The 17,536-nt window shown below is 37.9% G+C and overlaps 1 protein-coding gene and 4 non-coding genes across 6 annotated transcripts; all 5 read left to right on the top strand.

The window, feature by feature from the left end:
• Positions 1-729: 729 nt before the first annotated feature.
• On the top strand, positions 730-8,628 carry ATXRCC1 (BRCT domain-containing DNA repair protein). Of its 2 annotated transcripts, XM_087322213.1 has the most exons (8): positions 730-1,183; positions 5,661-6,135; positions 6,172-6,456; positions 6,634-6,822; positions 6,906-7,011; positions 7,143-7,291; positions 7,397-7,483; positions 7,921-8,628. In XM_087322213.1, the coding sequence occupies exons 1-8, from the start codon at positions 771-773 to the stop codon at positions 8,266-8,268; spliced, it is 2,052 nt and encodes a 683-aa protein (XP_087178339.1). In that variant the 5' UTR covers positions 730-770; the 3' UTR covers positions 8,269-8,628. The 2 variants fall into 2 exon arrangements, with proteins under 2 accessions (XP_087178339.1, XP_087178338.1); XM_087322212.1 differs by having other exon boundaries at positions 5,661-6,456.
• A 1,745-nt stretch (positions 8,629-10,373) lies between these two features.
• On the top strand, positions 10,374-10,475 carry LOC147861803 (small nucleolar RNA R64/Z200 family). The gene has a single exon (XR_015530079.1). It is a non-coding gene; the product is annotated as a small nucleolar RNA R64/Z200 family (small nucleolar RNA).
• Positions 10,476-10,545: 70 nt separating this feature from the next.
• Positions 10,546-10,624, top strand: LOC147861804 (small nucleolar RNA SNORD18). Its single transcript, XR_015530078.1, has one exon. It is a non-coding gene; the product is annotated as a small nucleolar RNA SNORD18 (small nucleolar RNA).
• A 3,749-nt stretch (positions 10,625-14,373) lies between these two features.
• TRNAL-CAA (transfer RNA leucine (anticodon CAA)) lies at positions 14,374-14,457 on the top strand. The gene has a single exon. It is a non-coding gene; the product is annotated as a tRNA-Leu (tRNA).
• A 1,657-nt stretch (positions 14,458-16,114) lies between these two features.
• On the top strand, positions 16,115-16,196 carry TRNAS-GCU (transfer RNA serine (anticodon GCU)). The gene has a single exon. It is a non-coding gene; the product is annotated as a tRNA-Ser (tRNA).
• The last annotated feature ends 1,340 nt before the right edge of the window (positions 16,197-17,536 follow it).

Here is a 17,536-nt window from a genome sequence, read left to right on the forward strand (position 1 = left end):
GACTTCGGGTGGACCTTGGAATCTGGCCGATCTTGAGACTGTTTGTTGTTAGCGGAGAGGAAGGAGAGCATAACTTGATTCGCGTGGCTGATTTGAAGCATGGCGTTGGAGAGGACTTGTAGGAGCTGCTCCATTTGGAAGGGGGGTGGTTGCTCATGAGGCTGCGAGAACTCAGGCTGCATCAGGGTATTAGTGTCGGAGGCAACGAGAGAGAGTTGGGACGCCATGAATGAAGTGGTAGCGGCTAAAATTTTACCCCACATCTCCACCAATATGTGAAATGCACATAAAGAGACTCCAAACCAGTGTCTTACTTCTTGCTCAATTTATAGTCGATACAAAGGTACCCATTTGGGTTGGCGTATCTTAGCTACATGCATCCTAAAAAGGGTGTGCTAAGAGGGGGGCGGGCACAAAGGAACACATGCACACCACAACATGAAGGCATGCGTGCTAAAAAGGGTGTGCTAAAAGGGGCCACAAAGGAACACATTGCACACGACCAGAATATGTAGATACAACACGACCAGAATATGTAGATACAATACATAGATAGAAAGGTTCTATATCATGGAGTAAGTTAGTGAAGTCATGGTGGTGTTATTTTTCTTTCTTGATGAAAGCCATTACATATTTACGAGAGAGAGAGACTTTGTTTTCTCTACATTTCTAAATATACATACATATACATATGTATAGACAGAGAGGGGGAGAGAGAGACAGAGACAGAGACTTGTATTCTTCCTCTCCGGTTCAGAGCAGAGAAGGACATGCAATCGGAGTGGAGGGTGCACTCTTGCTCTTCAGAAACCGATGTCCATGAAGCCCTGAACGTGCTGAAGGAAGAATTGTACAAGATATGGCAAACATCAGATCCCCCAGAAGAAGCGGGAGCTGAAGGAGAAGCTTGGATCATCCTCGAACCTCATCCTCCCACCGCCTTCTCTCAAATTGAAATAGTTAATGCTGGATCAGCCCTCGTTGAGGTCTATGGCCTACGCGAGCCCGAACTGGAGACCAATAGTGGAGATCGTCCCCATGATGACAATGAGATGGATTTCGAGATGTTACTATCAGCCCAACAACTCATGAGTGTTAAAGATGTTGTGAATAAGGCAAATCGCAACCGTTTGTTTGGTTTTTCTACTAGTGATAAGCTTTCTCCACTTGCCGCACAACACAGGTTTGGATTTTTTATTTTGTTATTTACTCATTATTATTTTGTTCTATGTATATTTGTACATTTATCATAGTACTATCTTGTGAAATCCTATTTGCTCCATGTAAATTGTGTGTATTTTAGAAGAGAATAATAATTAGGTTAAGACACTATGATATAGGTTACTTTGTTTCGTTTTCTCTTTCAATTCTTTGTTTTCATGGAAATGCATGTGTTGTAGAAGAGAACAATTATGAGGAGATTAATCTGGTTTGAAAATGTTGTGACTTAATAGCATTAATTATGTCAGGAGTTGTTGCAAGTTAACATCATCAATTTGGTTAGGAATTGCTATGAGTTAAAAACATGAACTAGATTCTGAGTTAACAAGATTTATAAGCCTAGTTAGTATATTGAATTAAGAACATCGATTAGCTTAGGAAATATTGAGGGAAATAATGTATGATCATCTGACTTAGGAAACATTGCAGCTAAAAGCTATTGATCAGTTTAGTGATGTTTTTTGGAAGAACACTTCAATTAACTTAGGGAATATTATGATTTAAACTAGCTCTGGGAAATATTGTGAGTTAAGAACATCAGCTTGCTTAGGAAGTTAAGGTAGCAACCTCAAACCACTAGGGGCTCGTTGGGAAAAAAAATATGAATTAAATTTGGACTTATTTTAGGAAAACCATCGTTTAACCTAGGAAATAAATGTAAGTGCATGTCCAAATTTCGAAAAAAATAATTTTACTAGTTATAGAGCTTCAGTTAAACTTGTTAAAATCAGTTCATTGCCAAACATGTCAATATTTGAAGGTCTATACGCTAAAAAAATTATCTATAGGTCCGACCTTGAAAGGTGTTTCCTGAATATTGCTAGTGTATATTATGCCAAACAACTAATGAAATCATATAAACTAATCAGACTAAAAATATAGCATGCTAACTTAAATTGTACACTTTTGGGTCCGAATTGTGGATTGCTTGTTTAGTAATTAATTAATTATGCTAAAAGGGTTGGTCAGGCTAGATTCTACCTGAATTTGTTGTTTTATCCAATTCATTCACTGATGCCTAGGAATCCACCTTTAATGCCTTGATTTTGTGTTGCATTTATTCATTTTTTGGATGTTCACATGGCATGAATCTGATCATTTAAACATATCTTAGCATATATTGCTGGTATCTTCTGCCTTTCCATTTTGCGTACTTTTTTTACATATTGCAAACGTAGCCTATAGAGATGAATAGCATCTGACAAAGTGGTTATGACTCATGACATCTGTTGATTCCCTTCTAAACATTACCATGACTTTTTAGGTGGGTTAATAAATGCGAGAATGTCTCGTTCTCGTTTGTCTATTTTATATGTGCTCTTCTTTAAGTTTATATTGGTTTTGATGTGCATCTATGTATTCGAGGTTTGTATCTAGCAGTGCATTCACTTTTTTCTGATGGTTTTCTATTCATCAGAAAATCATGGGGATTTAAACATTCCTGTTAGAAATGGAAACCTAACATTTGTGTTATTGCGAACTCTCTTACATTAGAATCCTCAAAAGTTTCTTTCATGTACTTTTCATATCTCATAAAAGAATATACTTACAAATTAGCGTGTTAATGTAGGACTGCATTGCATGCAACACTAACTTTGTAAAACCCACAAAAGCACCTTTTTGAGTAATACAACTTGTAGCCTCTTCTTCATATATTCACATTGTATAATCTCTCTTTGTCTCTCTTATACACAGTATTCACACCCTTAGGAACTGTCATAATATTTAACATGGTATCAGAGAGATGTTCGACCTTATAGAGTGTGTGGGCTCAAGTACTTCAAGGGTTAGAGCGAGTTGGTTCAAGATGAACGAAGCAAGAGGATGTGGAAGAAGTTGTGAGTATAATGTGTTTTAAGTCTGTGGAAGAATCAGCTGAGAGGAAGCAAAAAGTGCATACCTCAAGTGTAGAAGCAAGAGAAGAGAAGAGCAAGAAGTGAATAAGAGAGCTGCCAAAATGAGTGGAAGAGTGAATTAAAATAGTCATGAAGAAACTCGATAAAAACAACTTCTCAATATGAAAATAACCAATTTCCTAATGAGAAAGGGTTATGGGGAGTACTTTTCGGATGATTAAGAGAATCCATCCACCCTAGAAACGTATCTGACAGGTTGCCGTGAAAAAGATCACAAGGAATGGTTGTAAGAGTCAAAGACAACACTATATTGGCTATCAATGAATATTTCCGATTCAATGATCAGGCACATACAAAATGAAAGGACGCCTAAGGATGTTTAAGATAATCTTAATCTTATGAAGATTTTTCTCTACCAACACAAAAGTAAGAAGATTTCGACCCACGAATGAGTTCGACATGATTGAGAAGGGAAAAATAGAAGTTGATGATAAAGATAATGTGGAGCTATGTCTGTGAGGATTAGGATTGCAGTACAAGAGTTTCCAGACCTTTATCCTGACAAGGGAGACGGTCCCAACATTCAACAATCTAGTTTCAATGCTCGTAATAGAAGAGTCGAAACTGATGGAGGATATCCGGCACTCAAATTCAGAGGCTGTGGCAGGAACCATGGTGGATGACTATATAACGGCAGGGGGGGCGAAATAGAACGACAAAGTGAGCGGAATTTGGTTGCATCAGTGAGCAGGTGTGAAGACAGTGGAGCGCGAGTAATGAAGCATGTACTGAGCATGATGGGACAAAGTGGAGTAGATGCAAGTCAAATACAGAAAGTTGCCTCAGGATCATTGAATCACATGATGAGCCATAGGGAATGGTTCGAGAAAATTCAGAAGCTAGAGGACCTGGCTACATAGAGACGAGAGATATTACGACATATTGAATCAAACATATTGGAAAGATCTCAATATTCGTCAAGGGAGAAATGAAGCATATGGAAAATGTTCTATATGTGTGGAATATTGCAAAGAATTTGGTCTCTATTGGCCAAAGAATAGAGCAAGGAATGTAGGTGAGCTCTAACAGAAGTGGAAAATGAAAGCAGCTGGATACAAGAGAGAAGGGAGTTCATCCTTGACGTGAATATGCAGTGGATGCTGAATGCTATGTTCACTTTGAATTCTACTATACCAGACATTGACTTGTGGCACAAGCAAATTGGCACATCAGCATAGCTATCGGAGCCACAAGACTAAAGGAGAAAGAAGTGAGCCAAGTATCAAACTTCAATCACTCTGAAGTTTGAATGGATGTGCAAGGCATGTCAGCCAGGAAAACAAGTAAATGTGAGTACAAGTGTACTTAACCTGGTCTACTTTGATGTATGCAAATTCCTCAGCCACCCTTCTATCGACAGATTAAAGTACTATATGATCTTCACGGATGACAAATCCAACTGGACTTGGATTTACTTCATGAAGCATAGGAATGAAGGATTTGAGCAATTCACAACATTCAAGTGCTTGGTAGAGAAAGAACCTGACAAATAGATTTGTTGCTTGAGGTCAGATAGATGAGAAGAGTACTTCTCGGATCAATTCACAAGCTTCCTGAGCGATCAAAGAATCTGATGGCAGTATACTTGTTGGTGTACACTGAAGCTGCATGTGAGCTCATGCATGTATATAGGTAGCAGAATGGGATGAAGAGGCCAAATGCATGTGGATTTAACGAGAGCTCTTAAAGACACGAGTCTTATTCATCGCATTTTGTTGTCTCTCTCCTAAAGTATCAAGGTATCCGGAATCAAATAAATTCAGTCAATGAACCGATAAATACAAAGAAACTGAATCATCCAACTGTGTCCTACCATGCCCTGCCATTATTGCTCAAACCATGCATAAGTTGAAGGATAAGTTCAACCCTTTGTGGTGTCCACAGAGGGTGAGGTTGGTCGACATCCAAGTCATGTTAGTTTGGTTTAATAAAACCATCCTAGATGCAAAGTATTTGTCTTGCGAATGTGAGTGGTTGGGTTTCAGCTTCCGTCCACCCTCTCAAGACCCAATGATTCAAATGACTCCTGATTCTCTATGACTACAGCTTAGGGCATACATGAACTATCCCCCGGATGCATTCATCTTTGATTCTCATTCTGTCTTTCCTGGTGGCATGCTGCATATGGTCTCCACTATCCAGATTTTGGTGTTCTATTACCGAGTTGGTTGGGTTCAGCGAGATTGAGTTTTTATCAAACTAAAACTAGTAGGATCTTTACAACCATATGCGATGGTTGTTCCACTTTCGGCATTTTTGGGTTGTTGGCATGATTGGACTATCTGGAATGTGCTTGTCGTTGATTCCCATTCTGGAGTGCATAGTCATATTGGTCGTTTCAGAGGTCTCCTTTACTGGCAATGCAGCTCCATAGCTCATGTGGGTTTTATTACCAAGGATGACTTCACTTCATGACACACAGCCTGCTTTTTGGTTTATTTGTTAGACTTGTAATTGTTTTATGGCCTTTGTACAATTACCTGTTATGGAAAAAAAGAGAGACACTGAAATTGTGAAATTCAGGTGGAGGCGTGTTCGTGTGTCTTGTCATCAACCTTTTGGCTCTCGAGAACACAAGGCACATATTGGTCTTTCAAGGGTCAGCTTCAAGTGTTGCCAAACATCAGCGGAAATCTCAGCTGAGGCAGCAGAAGCTGATCTGCAAAAGGGGCTTAAGAATAACTTGAAGAAAATGTTTCCAGAGAGTATGTCTTGTGATGGAGATATAGTTTCAAAAGTAACAGACCCATCAAAACTTGTGCCTACTCCCAAGGCTGTGAAACTGGTTGTTGGGTCAAGTGAAAATAGTGGAAGTAAACGTAGAATGCCCAATTGGGAATCTCCAAAAGAGAAACTGAAGACAAACAACCGAGACAAAGAAGTGGAATCTGGGGAATATAACGATAAAGCTAACATTGGAGATGAAGAAGAGAACTACAAAGTAAAACACTCTGAAAAAAGCACTACAGCTAACAAGCGATTTAAAGGAGAGGAGTTGGTTACTGAAACCAGAAGGATTTCTGGACATGTGAAGTCAGATAACCATAAATGTGATGCTGTCTCTGTTAGTGCTGAAATGAAAGGATCACCCACACAAAGAAAAGAAATTCCACAACCATCTAAACATAGTAAAAGCTATCAGCAACACCAATCTCCAAAAGATAGAGAGATTGATGAAGAGTTCTCAAAGACACAGTCAACCAGGAAACAGAAAGGGAAAAGGCTTTTGGAAAACACTGGGAAAGACTTGAAAGATGATGCGGGAGAGAAAGTAGTGGCAGAAGCTATACAAAGAAAACCACCATTTCATAAGTTTCTGGTATGTACTATGAGTAGGTCACCCTTTAATAAGGTTTTGCCTTTAGTAAGAATCAAGTTATTATTATTAGTTTGCTTTCTTAGAAAAAAAACGGAAGTTCTTTTGTTTCTTAAACAGACCTTTAGTAAGAATATGTTTTGTTTTGCTTTCTTATACTTTTGCTTCACATGGCGGCAGAATGGTGTTGTCTTTGCTTTATCTGGCCTAGTCAATCCAGAACGTGCAAATATTCGTGAAACTGCACTTCAGATGGGTGCTCAATATCGTCCTGATTGGACCTCTGACTGTACTCTTCTTGTTTGTGCATTTGCAAACACTCCCAAGTTCAATCAAGTGAAGAATAATAATGGAACAATTGTTTCGAAGGTATTTTTCTGCAAACGTTTTTTGATATATTCTACTCCAAACTCTCTTATTTTCTGATGTCTTTTTACTGTATAGTCTTTCAGGATTGGATACTGGATTGTTATGAACAGAAGGAGCTCCTTGACATTGATCAGTACCTTATGCATGCTGGAAAACCATGGAGAAAACTTGACATGTTTGTCTATAATGGTGAATATTGAATACTAGAGTTTTTTCTTTGAAATATGTTTTCTCTCAGCTTCTATTTTTGTTTCCAGTATAGATAACATGAATTCGTTCATTTAAACCTCTGTTTATTTGACTTTATGAAATGCTTGAAGCCAAGGATAGTACATCTGGTCAAAAGATATCACCAAGTAGTCATAGATCAGAACCTAGGTTGACCATAGCAAGTTTACCAGAGATTGAGCAATGGGTTTGCACGGATGTGGCATCAAGTATTGAATGGCTACAAAAGCAAGAAAATCATGTATGAATATTGTTGGTATTTTGTTTAAATTTGTTTGTTCTTTTGCAGTTTATTTTCTTTTTGCTTTTCATGAGTCTTATATTACCTTCTGCTGGGTCTGTGTAGCCCAAACCGGAGGAAGTGAAGTCAATTGCCATCCAAGGAATTGAACTGTGTTTAGAAGACACAATAAAATGCTTGAAAAACAAAGAGGTCTGTATTTTTCCTTGTTCAGCTTTGTGCATGCGGAAATGGTATAGGTTAATATCTGTGCTATAAAGTTTGCCTTTCTCAGGAGAAAAAGATATGCTCTTTTATGTGATAATCGATCACGTTTATATTCAGACCATACAATTGTAATCTGCCTGTGTTGCAATGACATCTAAAGATGTAGTAGTATTTTGAAACTCTGTTTATTGCTTTTTCCCGGGTGACCTGAAACTCACTTGTGTTTTAGCCATTTCCGAGTGGGAATTTGCCATATACACTGCCACAGAATTTCAACACATATTTGTAACAGATATGTGCTCTTTGTTCCATCTCTCCTTTTTTTACCTTTTTCATTGTGTGCATCTCGTCTCTCTTGAACTTTTTTTATTCCATGCCATCACTTGACCCCTGAATTTGTCTTTTTTGGTGCTTTTCTCCAGAGCATTGGGAAAATTCTGGAAACATGGGATTTTGTCCCCCGGGCCGTAAGAGAGCTTTCACAGAGAGAAAAAAAAACTAACGATGCTAGGGACGTGAGCAATTTTCAAGACTTACTGTCGGAAGCCGAGCGGTTGAAGTGGATTTATGCATTGGAATTAAAGAAACTAGAGGGAGAAGGTGGAAATAACCTCGTAAATGTGAATGAGGATGATGATTCAACAGACAAAATATCAGATAAGTCATCGAGTGACACAGAGAGTGATGATGAGACAGAAATCCTAGGGGAAGAGGACATAACTAAAGCAAAAGAAAATATTAAGAAAATGCTTGTGGAGAAGGCTACATGATGTAATGAATGAACATGGTCTATCCTCCGACTTTGAAAACGAATGGATTTTATGAAGAAAATGGTGGTAGAAGTGTATCTACCTGCATTGTTGTTTGTATTTTTGTGGGATGGATAGCCACACAGATGTTAAGCTCATTTGGTAAAGGTTGTCCAACAGGACAATAGAGGGTCATGTGTTCAATCCCTGCAGTCTGCAGAGTCATGATCTAAATTGCTGTTTGTGAACCCGAAGTGAAAGAAATGCCACTGAAATTTTAGAATTAGAAAATGAAACCCCGAGTTTTAAAGAACAATTCGAAGCATATAAAAGTTATGTTATGATTCATAAGCTACAGAATAGATGTTGGTCCTCGTGGGATCTGTGTGTATATTGAACTTCTTGTAGTGTGAGATTTCTACAGGGGTGTTGGGCACATCAATGATGTTTACAGTTATTGCATGTGTAGGTTGGATAACTGTTTGTATTTCCTTCATTGCTCAACTATTTAGATGGCCTAATTACATCTAGGACTTTGAGGATTCCTGTTGACAAATGTGCGAATGTCTTTGTTGGTGAATTCCCTTCTTGAGAGCATTTCGAGTGCATTTTTAATTCAGTGGGCATTACCACTTTCCATAGCTTTAACTTCATAAAGAAGTGCCTTTGTCAAACCCTAATATATTTCATCCGTCTACATTTGAAGTAAAACATATCCCTGTCCTCTTTTGTCGGTTATGTCACCTTAAGTCAAATATAATGTAAATGCCCTTCAAAATGTGTTTGTCTGTGTCCGCCAAGGGGCTTATTTCTAGTTGTCATTAGAAACAAGCGCATGTGACCTTTTTCCTAATTTGATTTCTCTTTTGTGTCTCACCAATGCTGGAGTTCCTTGTGATAATATCTCCCTCTAAAGTAGTTGTTGTACCTATTGTCTCTTGACTCATCTTTCTAATCCATGCATTATCATGTTGCATTTTATGATTAAAGCTATGTGCATCTTTCCAACTTGATCTCTCAAACTCTCTTGAGTTTCTTTGCTCAAAGTTCCTTACTTATTGAGGAGAGAAATAGTTTATGTTTTTGGCCATTGACTTGTGATTTGTCTAGTCTTTTCCCTTATTACCACTTGGTTCTTAGTCTTGGCTATCGACAATCTTACACTAGGAGGGCACGAGATGTCCAGAAGTTGCACCCTAATTTGGACAAATATGCCGTTGTGAGGAGTCCCAACTAGTGCACCTTGTGTCATAACCACCTTGGAAAAGGTGTCCAACCATGCCTTAGCCCTACCAAATGAATTACATCGAGGGCACTCTACAGTGCACCTGTCACATTATGACTTGAATCGTGCCATGCTCCATGAATGACTTCATGTTTTTTACTACTTTCACTAGATTGATTCACATCTACTTGAGAAGGACAAACCTTTGAAAAAGTGTCCAACTATACCTTAGCCTTAGCAAATGAATTACCTTAGCCTTAGCAAGTGCCCCAAATGGCATTGTCTCGAAAGCAATCAAGTTGAATTATGCCATGCTCCACCAATGACTTCATGATGTCTACCACTTTGACTAGATGATTCATATCTACTTGAGAAGGACAATCATAGATACGCATTGACATCTATATGTGGAAGGTTCTTGTGGCGTGAAACCATATATATATTGATATGCATTCATGTATATGAGAAACCTGATCCAAACCATCCGTAATTCTTATGTGAAGAAGCAAGCGTCATCCTTATAAAACCACGAGCTCCATCCATGTGAAACCAATCCTAAGCTAACCCTAATTCTCGTGTGAAGAAGCAAGCTTCATCCTTACAAAATCACATGGTCCACCCATGTGAAACCAACCTTGCCTAAAACCCTAATTCCTGATGAAGCAATTTCATCCATATAAAGCCAAGCTTTAATGTTCCATGTGAAACCAATCCTAGCTAACCCTAATTCTTGTGTGAAAAAGCAAGCTTCATCCGTATAAAACACAAGGTCCATCTAAGAGAAACCAACCCTGCCTAAAACCCTAACTCCAGTCTGATGAAGCAGTTTCACCCATGTAAAACCAAGCTTTAGTGTTCAAGCGCTTGCTCCTCTGGTGACGACGGATGAGTATTCTTCTCCTCTCTGCAGTGATGCTTTTACGAAATTTTACATGTTAGACTACATAGGGTATGGCCTCTCTGGCCTCCCGATGAGAAAACCATAGACTATTCTGAGCAGAGATCTCACTTTCTTGTTTTCTCCCTGCGTTTTCCTCACTTCCCATATGTTTCTCCTTAGGTATGTTTGTCGAGGGACATGATGATCTCTAATAATCTTGGTCTGTGTTTCTGAGAATGCAATGCGGAAACTGTTTAAGATGTTCTGATCCCTCCTTTATCTCTCAATCTCTGATTAAACTGTGGTGTTCTCTCCTTTGATCCAATGAATTTCTTTCCTTTCATGCTCTTCCATCACTGGATTAGGCTTTTGAAATTTCTCTGAGTCGTAGCTATGCATGATTATAGCGGTCGATTTTGAAAGAGACGGTGTACAGTGAGTGATTGTCCGTCTATACATGCTAGGCACTCCATCGTCAATGAAACATCGTTCATTGAGAAATAGTATGAGATTTGCTATTGTTGTCTGCATCTCTAGATGTGGCTTGTCAAACCGTATGTGACAAGCGGCACGCCTTGATGCATACCTGCTATTGCAGGTTTATGTACACATTTTATACATATGATTTGTGATAGTAGCAGTTGCATTGGTTCTGAAAATTCAGGGTTATCAGATGTAACATTTGTATCTGGGGTTGGTGCTGTGGCTTATGTAGCACCAAAATGGTGTATGTGACGATATAATCTGGACTCTTATATGGTCACAAGAGCAGGTCTTAGATCATAAACCTTGGGAGTTATTTTAGACATGGGTGTCTATGGCTAGAAACTTGGGATTGCCCAACCTGAGAGATGACAATTACTTCTGAAATAGGAAGTATTTGTTTGTCATTAAAGATGGTGTAAATCGTATTGTGACTGAATGTTTCAATGGGAAGTTGCTAAGATTAGATAGCTTAGTGTCAATGATCGTGTGCTATAAACAAACACATAAACATAATGAAGGTTAGGGTAGGGCACTAATCTAGAAACAATAAAAGGACATGTTTATTTCAAAGTTTTGCAGAACTTTGAATGTTTAGTTTTATAGGAAATGCAAGCAATCTACTGATATTCATGTAGAAACCTAAAACCGCTTGTGTGCGCATTGCAACCAGATTGGGCACACAATTGAGTAATTGTTTTGATTGAAGTAGTGAGTTAATTCATTTAATGTGTATCGAATTCATGCTTTCGACTAAAATGTACCTGGACCTAATGATCTGATTCGAGCAATTGGGGACATCAGTGAAACACAAGCAAATTTCTTGTCTAATGATGCAGTGGTTCAACAAATTCACTCAACACAAATACAAGGGAATTATTTCTATTAAGTTTACATTGCAAAATATGGATGTGTTCAATGTGCATCAATGCCATTGTGTATCAACAGCCAATTCATATAGACATTTATATTGAGCCAACTCGACTATCATGTTATGTATTTCCAATTTGTAAATATTATTTTAGAATGCCCTTGGCTTATTTAGTTTAGTAAAAACCTTTCTTTTTCCGTTGATCGGATTAACTAATAAATCTCAACTCGACAACTGTAAACATTTTTATTAATGTTCAAGCTTCATTCTTGTTCAGTAGTCTTACAATGCTTTAATTGAGTACTTTTGTTTATCAATTTATTTGTGTAATTGATAGTGTTTCAAACTTATTTATAATATTGTCACCACATAATTGTAACATTATGAATGCATGTTTCTTAAATACCTTTAAAATTTATTGTGAACCATCAGATCAAATAATTTCTGGGTATTCTTGTGGCCGTTCCACCTTCTCAACTTAACTGATCAAAGGAGGACATCATTAAACAACTTAAGGAATACCTATTTATGGGCTATATTAGATATAATAAATCGCCTTAGAAAGGTTTATGGTGATTGTCCCATTTGAATAAAATAACAATTAAAGATGTGTGTATCCCTTAAAGATGTGGATTATACAACTTTTGAACAAAACTGATGCGATTAAACTTTTGCAAATGTAATTCTATTTGGAAGAAATAGTGAGGATGTGTATTACTTTAGGTGAAAATCCTAAGGGACTTTAGGTCAAAATCATACCCTTAGTTCTTGGTGTCTGCATTCTTGATATAAGATGGAAGTCATGAGCAATTCATATCATGCCTCTACTATAGTAAATTTGCGTTCGTGAGTTCTATCAATTTAATTAATGTAGTATTCACAGAACTTTGTTGCGTTTTGCATTCTTGAGGTAAAGGGCATGGAATTAGTGTGGTAGTTAAGAAAGATTACGAAAAGAGAGTATGTATAAGATTGATGGACCCTTTATAATGGGTTCTATACGATTCAAAAGACCCTTGTAATGTGCACCAAATTAATTAAACTGTGTGAGAGGATTCAATAGGAATCATGGGATGGAATATGTATGTAAATTAATCAAACTGTGGGGCTATTTCTGGGCTATTATGCATATATATATAGTTTGGATGAATCCCAAATCCCTCTTATGAAACCCTGCTCAAGCTCTCGTTATAAAACCTAGCTGTCTGCCGATATTGTCGAATCCATTTTTCAGCTGTGCTTGAGAGCTATGGTGATGGCAAAGGGGCTAAATCTCTACTCCTTCCTCTGCTCAAATGCACTATTTTTACATGTTTCTCTTTCTTCTTCCTGCTGTCCGTTTTCCAGCAAAGTTACATTGAGGGAGGGATATGATGATTTTCCAACAATCTTGGTCTGTGTTTCTGAGTCTGCTATGCGGAAAACGTTTCATATAAGATGTCTGATCTCTCTGTCTCTGTCTCTGTCTCTGTCTCTCTCACTTTGAATTAGTTGGATGTGCCGGATACCCGACTGTAAGGCTGGCCTTATTTTGGAAGGCGATCTCTGATGCACCATGATCTTCTTTGTAAATCCAGGGGTTTGTACCCGATTCTAATGAACCTGTCTAAACTCTTCCTTGTTTATGTTTTCTACCTTTGGAACACCAAAAGGGCAAGTGATGATTTGAACTGACGATCCAACGCCTATCTTCATTGATTGAATCAGTGAAATTGAGGACAGTCAAATCAACGAGCTTTTTAAACCTGATGCCCTTCTTTTCCTTCAGCATTTGGATGATTGACCTTAAACTTCATAGTCTGGTGATGCCCTAAGCAGGATTACCTTTAAGCATTTGGATGCCAGCCCAATGCATTTATCCTATGTTTTCAATTTAGCCTACGGGACAGTAGAAATGTTCGTTAATTGTACAGCAGGTAATTAGACACAAGTAATGTAAGCACATTCATGAGACCTAACTGGTTCCATGAATAATCCACATTTTGTTTTGTGCTTGTCTACCTATTAATATCTCGCAAAATAGTGAAATTAACCTCCTATAAAAGTTATTACCAATCTGCCATTTTAAGCACTTAGAATCGTAAGGCTGTGGTATGGTGAGGATTCAGTCGCTTTCATTTGCAGCTTTGGGCTCCAGAATCATGTTTATAAGTACTTTTGGTGTTTAAAGAGCTCGTTGATTTGACTGTACGCAAATTCCTAAGATCCTAGGAAAAGAATCCATTGAAATGCTGCCATTCTTCAGATCCTAATAAAAGAATTCATTGAAACGCAGCCATTCTTCAGATCCAAATGACATGAGCAGGCGAGGAGAATGTACAATAAAGACAGTGATGGAGGGCTTATAAATGGTGTTCGATGTAAACAACAAATACCGATAATTTAATTGAATTCTCAAACACTACTAAATTGGAAATTTGGGATTAATGTTGTTCCAAATCTTGATTTGTAGGACGAAACAGATTAGGTTAAAAAACTATCCAGAATGCCCCTCAATCGTAAAGATGGGATATAAATGTGCCATATTCGCTTTGTTTTTGGTTCAGCAGAATGATGGAGTAGCCTTGTGAGGGGGCCTGCATTTGTCTATGGGCACAATTATCTGTAAAGATTTATTGAATAAAATTGAATGTAAATTAAATAAAAGTGAAAGTCTTAACATATGTCGTCAGGATGGCCGAGCGGTCTAAGGCGCCAGACTCAAGTTCTGGTTCTCGTGAGAGAGCGTGGGTTCAAATCCCACTTCTGACAAAAAACAATGTATTTACATGCCTACATACTTATTTACTTTATTATTATGTATGAGATTTGTTTCCATACAAATAAATAAATAACACAGGTGATAAGAATTCAACAAGAAATGCACATGTTCTTTCTCTCGTAATATATTTCTTCTATAGGTATGTAGATAGCGTTCTAATCAGCACCCGTCTTTAGTTCATTCGGGCAAATATTTTTTCAACGACTCCCATTGGGATGAATAAGCCCTCAAATAGTTTGGAATGAGACCTCGAGGTTATATTGAAATCCTCCTGTTGTATTAATTGAATCGAGGAACACAATGTGACAATCAACTCTTCAAGCTCCATCACAACAATGAGCACTGCAACGATATCTTATTGTTGGCTTAATTCTTTATCCTTTCTAGATCCCTCGTAGTTACATCTTCAACCATAACCATAACCTTAACCTAATATAAACTCATGTTTTAGGCACTTTTCTCCATTGCACACGCTATGCCATGACAACAAGCTTGACAATGCTTAGGAAATGCCTGTAGATAATGGTTGCGTAGACCAATATCGGAGTAGTACTATTTAATTTCCCCAAATATTTTAACTTTCTCGCGAGTAGACTATGTTTCCATACATCCAAAGAACTGAAAGGATGCATGTGATTGCTTCGAAAGATTTCTGTTACTATTGTCATTAGTTATATTTCTTGGTGTGTAAACAGTATCGGAGTTGTACTATTTAATTTCCCTAACTATCTAATTTCCCTTAATTTTATAACTAGTTTTAACTAACTTTTATCAAGTCACTTTGGCCGTGTTGTTAAGGCGTGTACCTCCTAAGTACATTGGGTCTCCCTACGAGATTTCGAATCTCTCTGGTGACGAATTCTTGCAAGACTGTGTTTCCATACATCCAAAGAATTGAAGGGATACATGTGATTCCTTCGAAAGATTTTTTATCACTATAGTAATTGGTTATATTTCATGGTGTGAAGACAATATCGGTGTAGTACTATTTCATTTCCCTAAACATTTAAACTTTCAATTTAATTTTTATAGATAGTTTCATTTTAATTTTTATCTACTTAGTTTGGCCATGTGGTTGAGGTTTGTGCCTGCTTTGACTATTGGGCCTTGCCGCGAGAGATCGAATCTCGCAACTGACGACATCTTGCGAAACTATGTTTCCATATATCCAAAGAACTAAAAGGATACGTGTGATTGCTTAAAAAGATTTGTGTCAATATTGTCATGGGTTATGTTTCTTGTATTGAAAACAATATCAGATACTACTATTTAATTTCCGTAAACATTAAAATTTCTCGCGAGTAGACTATGTTTCCATACATCCCAAGAATTGATGGGATACATGCCATTGATTCGAAAGAATTAAGAATTGATTGTCATGGGTTATGTTTCTTGTATTGAAAACAATATCAGATACTACTATTTAATTTCCGTAAACATTAAAATTTCTCGCGAGTAGACTATGTCTCCATACATCCCAAGAATTGATGGGATACATGCCATTGATTCGAAAGATTTTTTGACAATATTGTCATTGGTTATATTTCTTCGTGTGAAAACCATATTAGAATAGTACTATTTAATTTCCTTAACCATTTAAACTTTGTATTTAAATTTTATAACTAGATTCAGTTTAACCTTTATATGGTCACATTGGCCAAGTGGTAAAGGCGTGTGCTTGCTAAGTACATGGGTTCTCCCCGTGAGAGTTCGAATCTCTCAGGTGACGACTTCTTGCGAGACAATGTTACCATATATTCAAAGAACTAAAAGGATACATGTGATTGCTGCGAAAGCTATTCTTGTCATTGGTTATTTTTCATGGTGTGAAAACAATATCGGAGTAGTACTATTTAATTTCCCCAAATATTTTAACTTTCTCGCGAGTAGACTATCTTCCCATACATTCAAAGAACTAAAAGGATGCATGTGATTGCTGCGAAAGATTTTTTTTTCACTATTGTCATTGGTTATATTTCCTGGTGTGAAAACCACATCAGAAAAGTACTATTTAGTTTCCCTAGCCATTTAAACTTTGTATTTAAATTTTATAACTAGATTCAATTTAACCTTTATACAATCACTTTGGTCGAGTGGATAAGGTGTGTGCCTACTAAGTACATAGGGTCTCCCCACGAAAGTTCGAATCTCTCAGGTGACGACTTCTTGCAAGACTGTGTTTCCATACATCCAAAGAATTGAAGTCATGCATGTGATTGCTTTGAAAGATTTTTTATCACTATAGTCATTGGTTATATTTCATGGTGTGAAGACAATGTCTGTGTAGTACTATTTCATTTCCCTAAACATTTAAACTTTCAATTTAATTTTGATAACTAGTTTCATTTTAATTTTTATCTACTTAGTTTGGCCACGTGGTTGAGGTTTGTGCCTGCTTTGACTATTGGGCCACGCCGCGAGATATCGAATATCGTAGCTGATGACATCTTGCGAGAGTGTGTTAAATCCTGTAGAAAGTATCGTGCGGAAGCAAGTATGAAGACCGAACAGAAGGAAGGAAACTCAGGTTCAATGGAGAGCTTGAGCTTACGCAGTATACGCGGGAGAGACAGAGAGAGAAACACCAAAAACTATATTCAACAATAATACTCAATCTGTACATAAGACGTGCTTCAGTGAACACTTTTATACAAGTCCTAGAAGGACTGACCGAAGTACTGACAGTACTTCAATGCTCATTAAGAGCTCCTACACTAACTCCCAAATATATTCCTCACGGAATATCTTTCCTAACAACCTCCCGGTTTACGCACTCGGCCTAACCGATCGGTCCTAACCGATCGGGTCCTCGGCTTCTTCAGCCGATCCGGCCGATGTTGAGCTTGTCTCTCAACACTCCCCCTCAAGCTCAACTTGAGGCTCTTCGGGATCTTCACAGCACCGGTTCCTCCTGGCTTCTCGCCTCGCTCGCACTCCTCGACCTGTTCGACTCCGCGCGCTTCGACCCTTCCGGTCGGCTTGTATGCTCATGCGGCCCTTATCAGCTCTTTTGCTGTTGCGGTGTTGACGCTTCTCCTGCTGCCTTTTCTTCCGCTTGGGCCTCGGTTG

The sequence above is a fragment of the Azolla caroliniana genome, unplaced genomic scaffold (genome assembly GCF_043228905.1).
Source record: "Azolla caroliniana isolate FFs.n. ecotype wild unplaced genomic scaffold, voAzoCaro1.0.p SCAF_7, whole genome shotgun sequence".
NCBI classification, from domain to species: domain Eukaryota; kingdom Viridiplantae; phylum Streptophyta; class Polypodiopsida; order Salviniales; family Salviniaceae; genus Azolla; species Azolla caroliniana.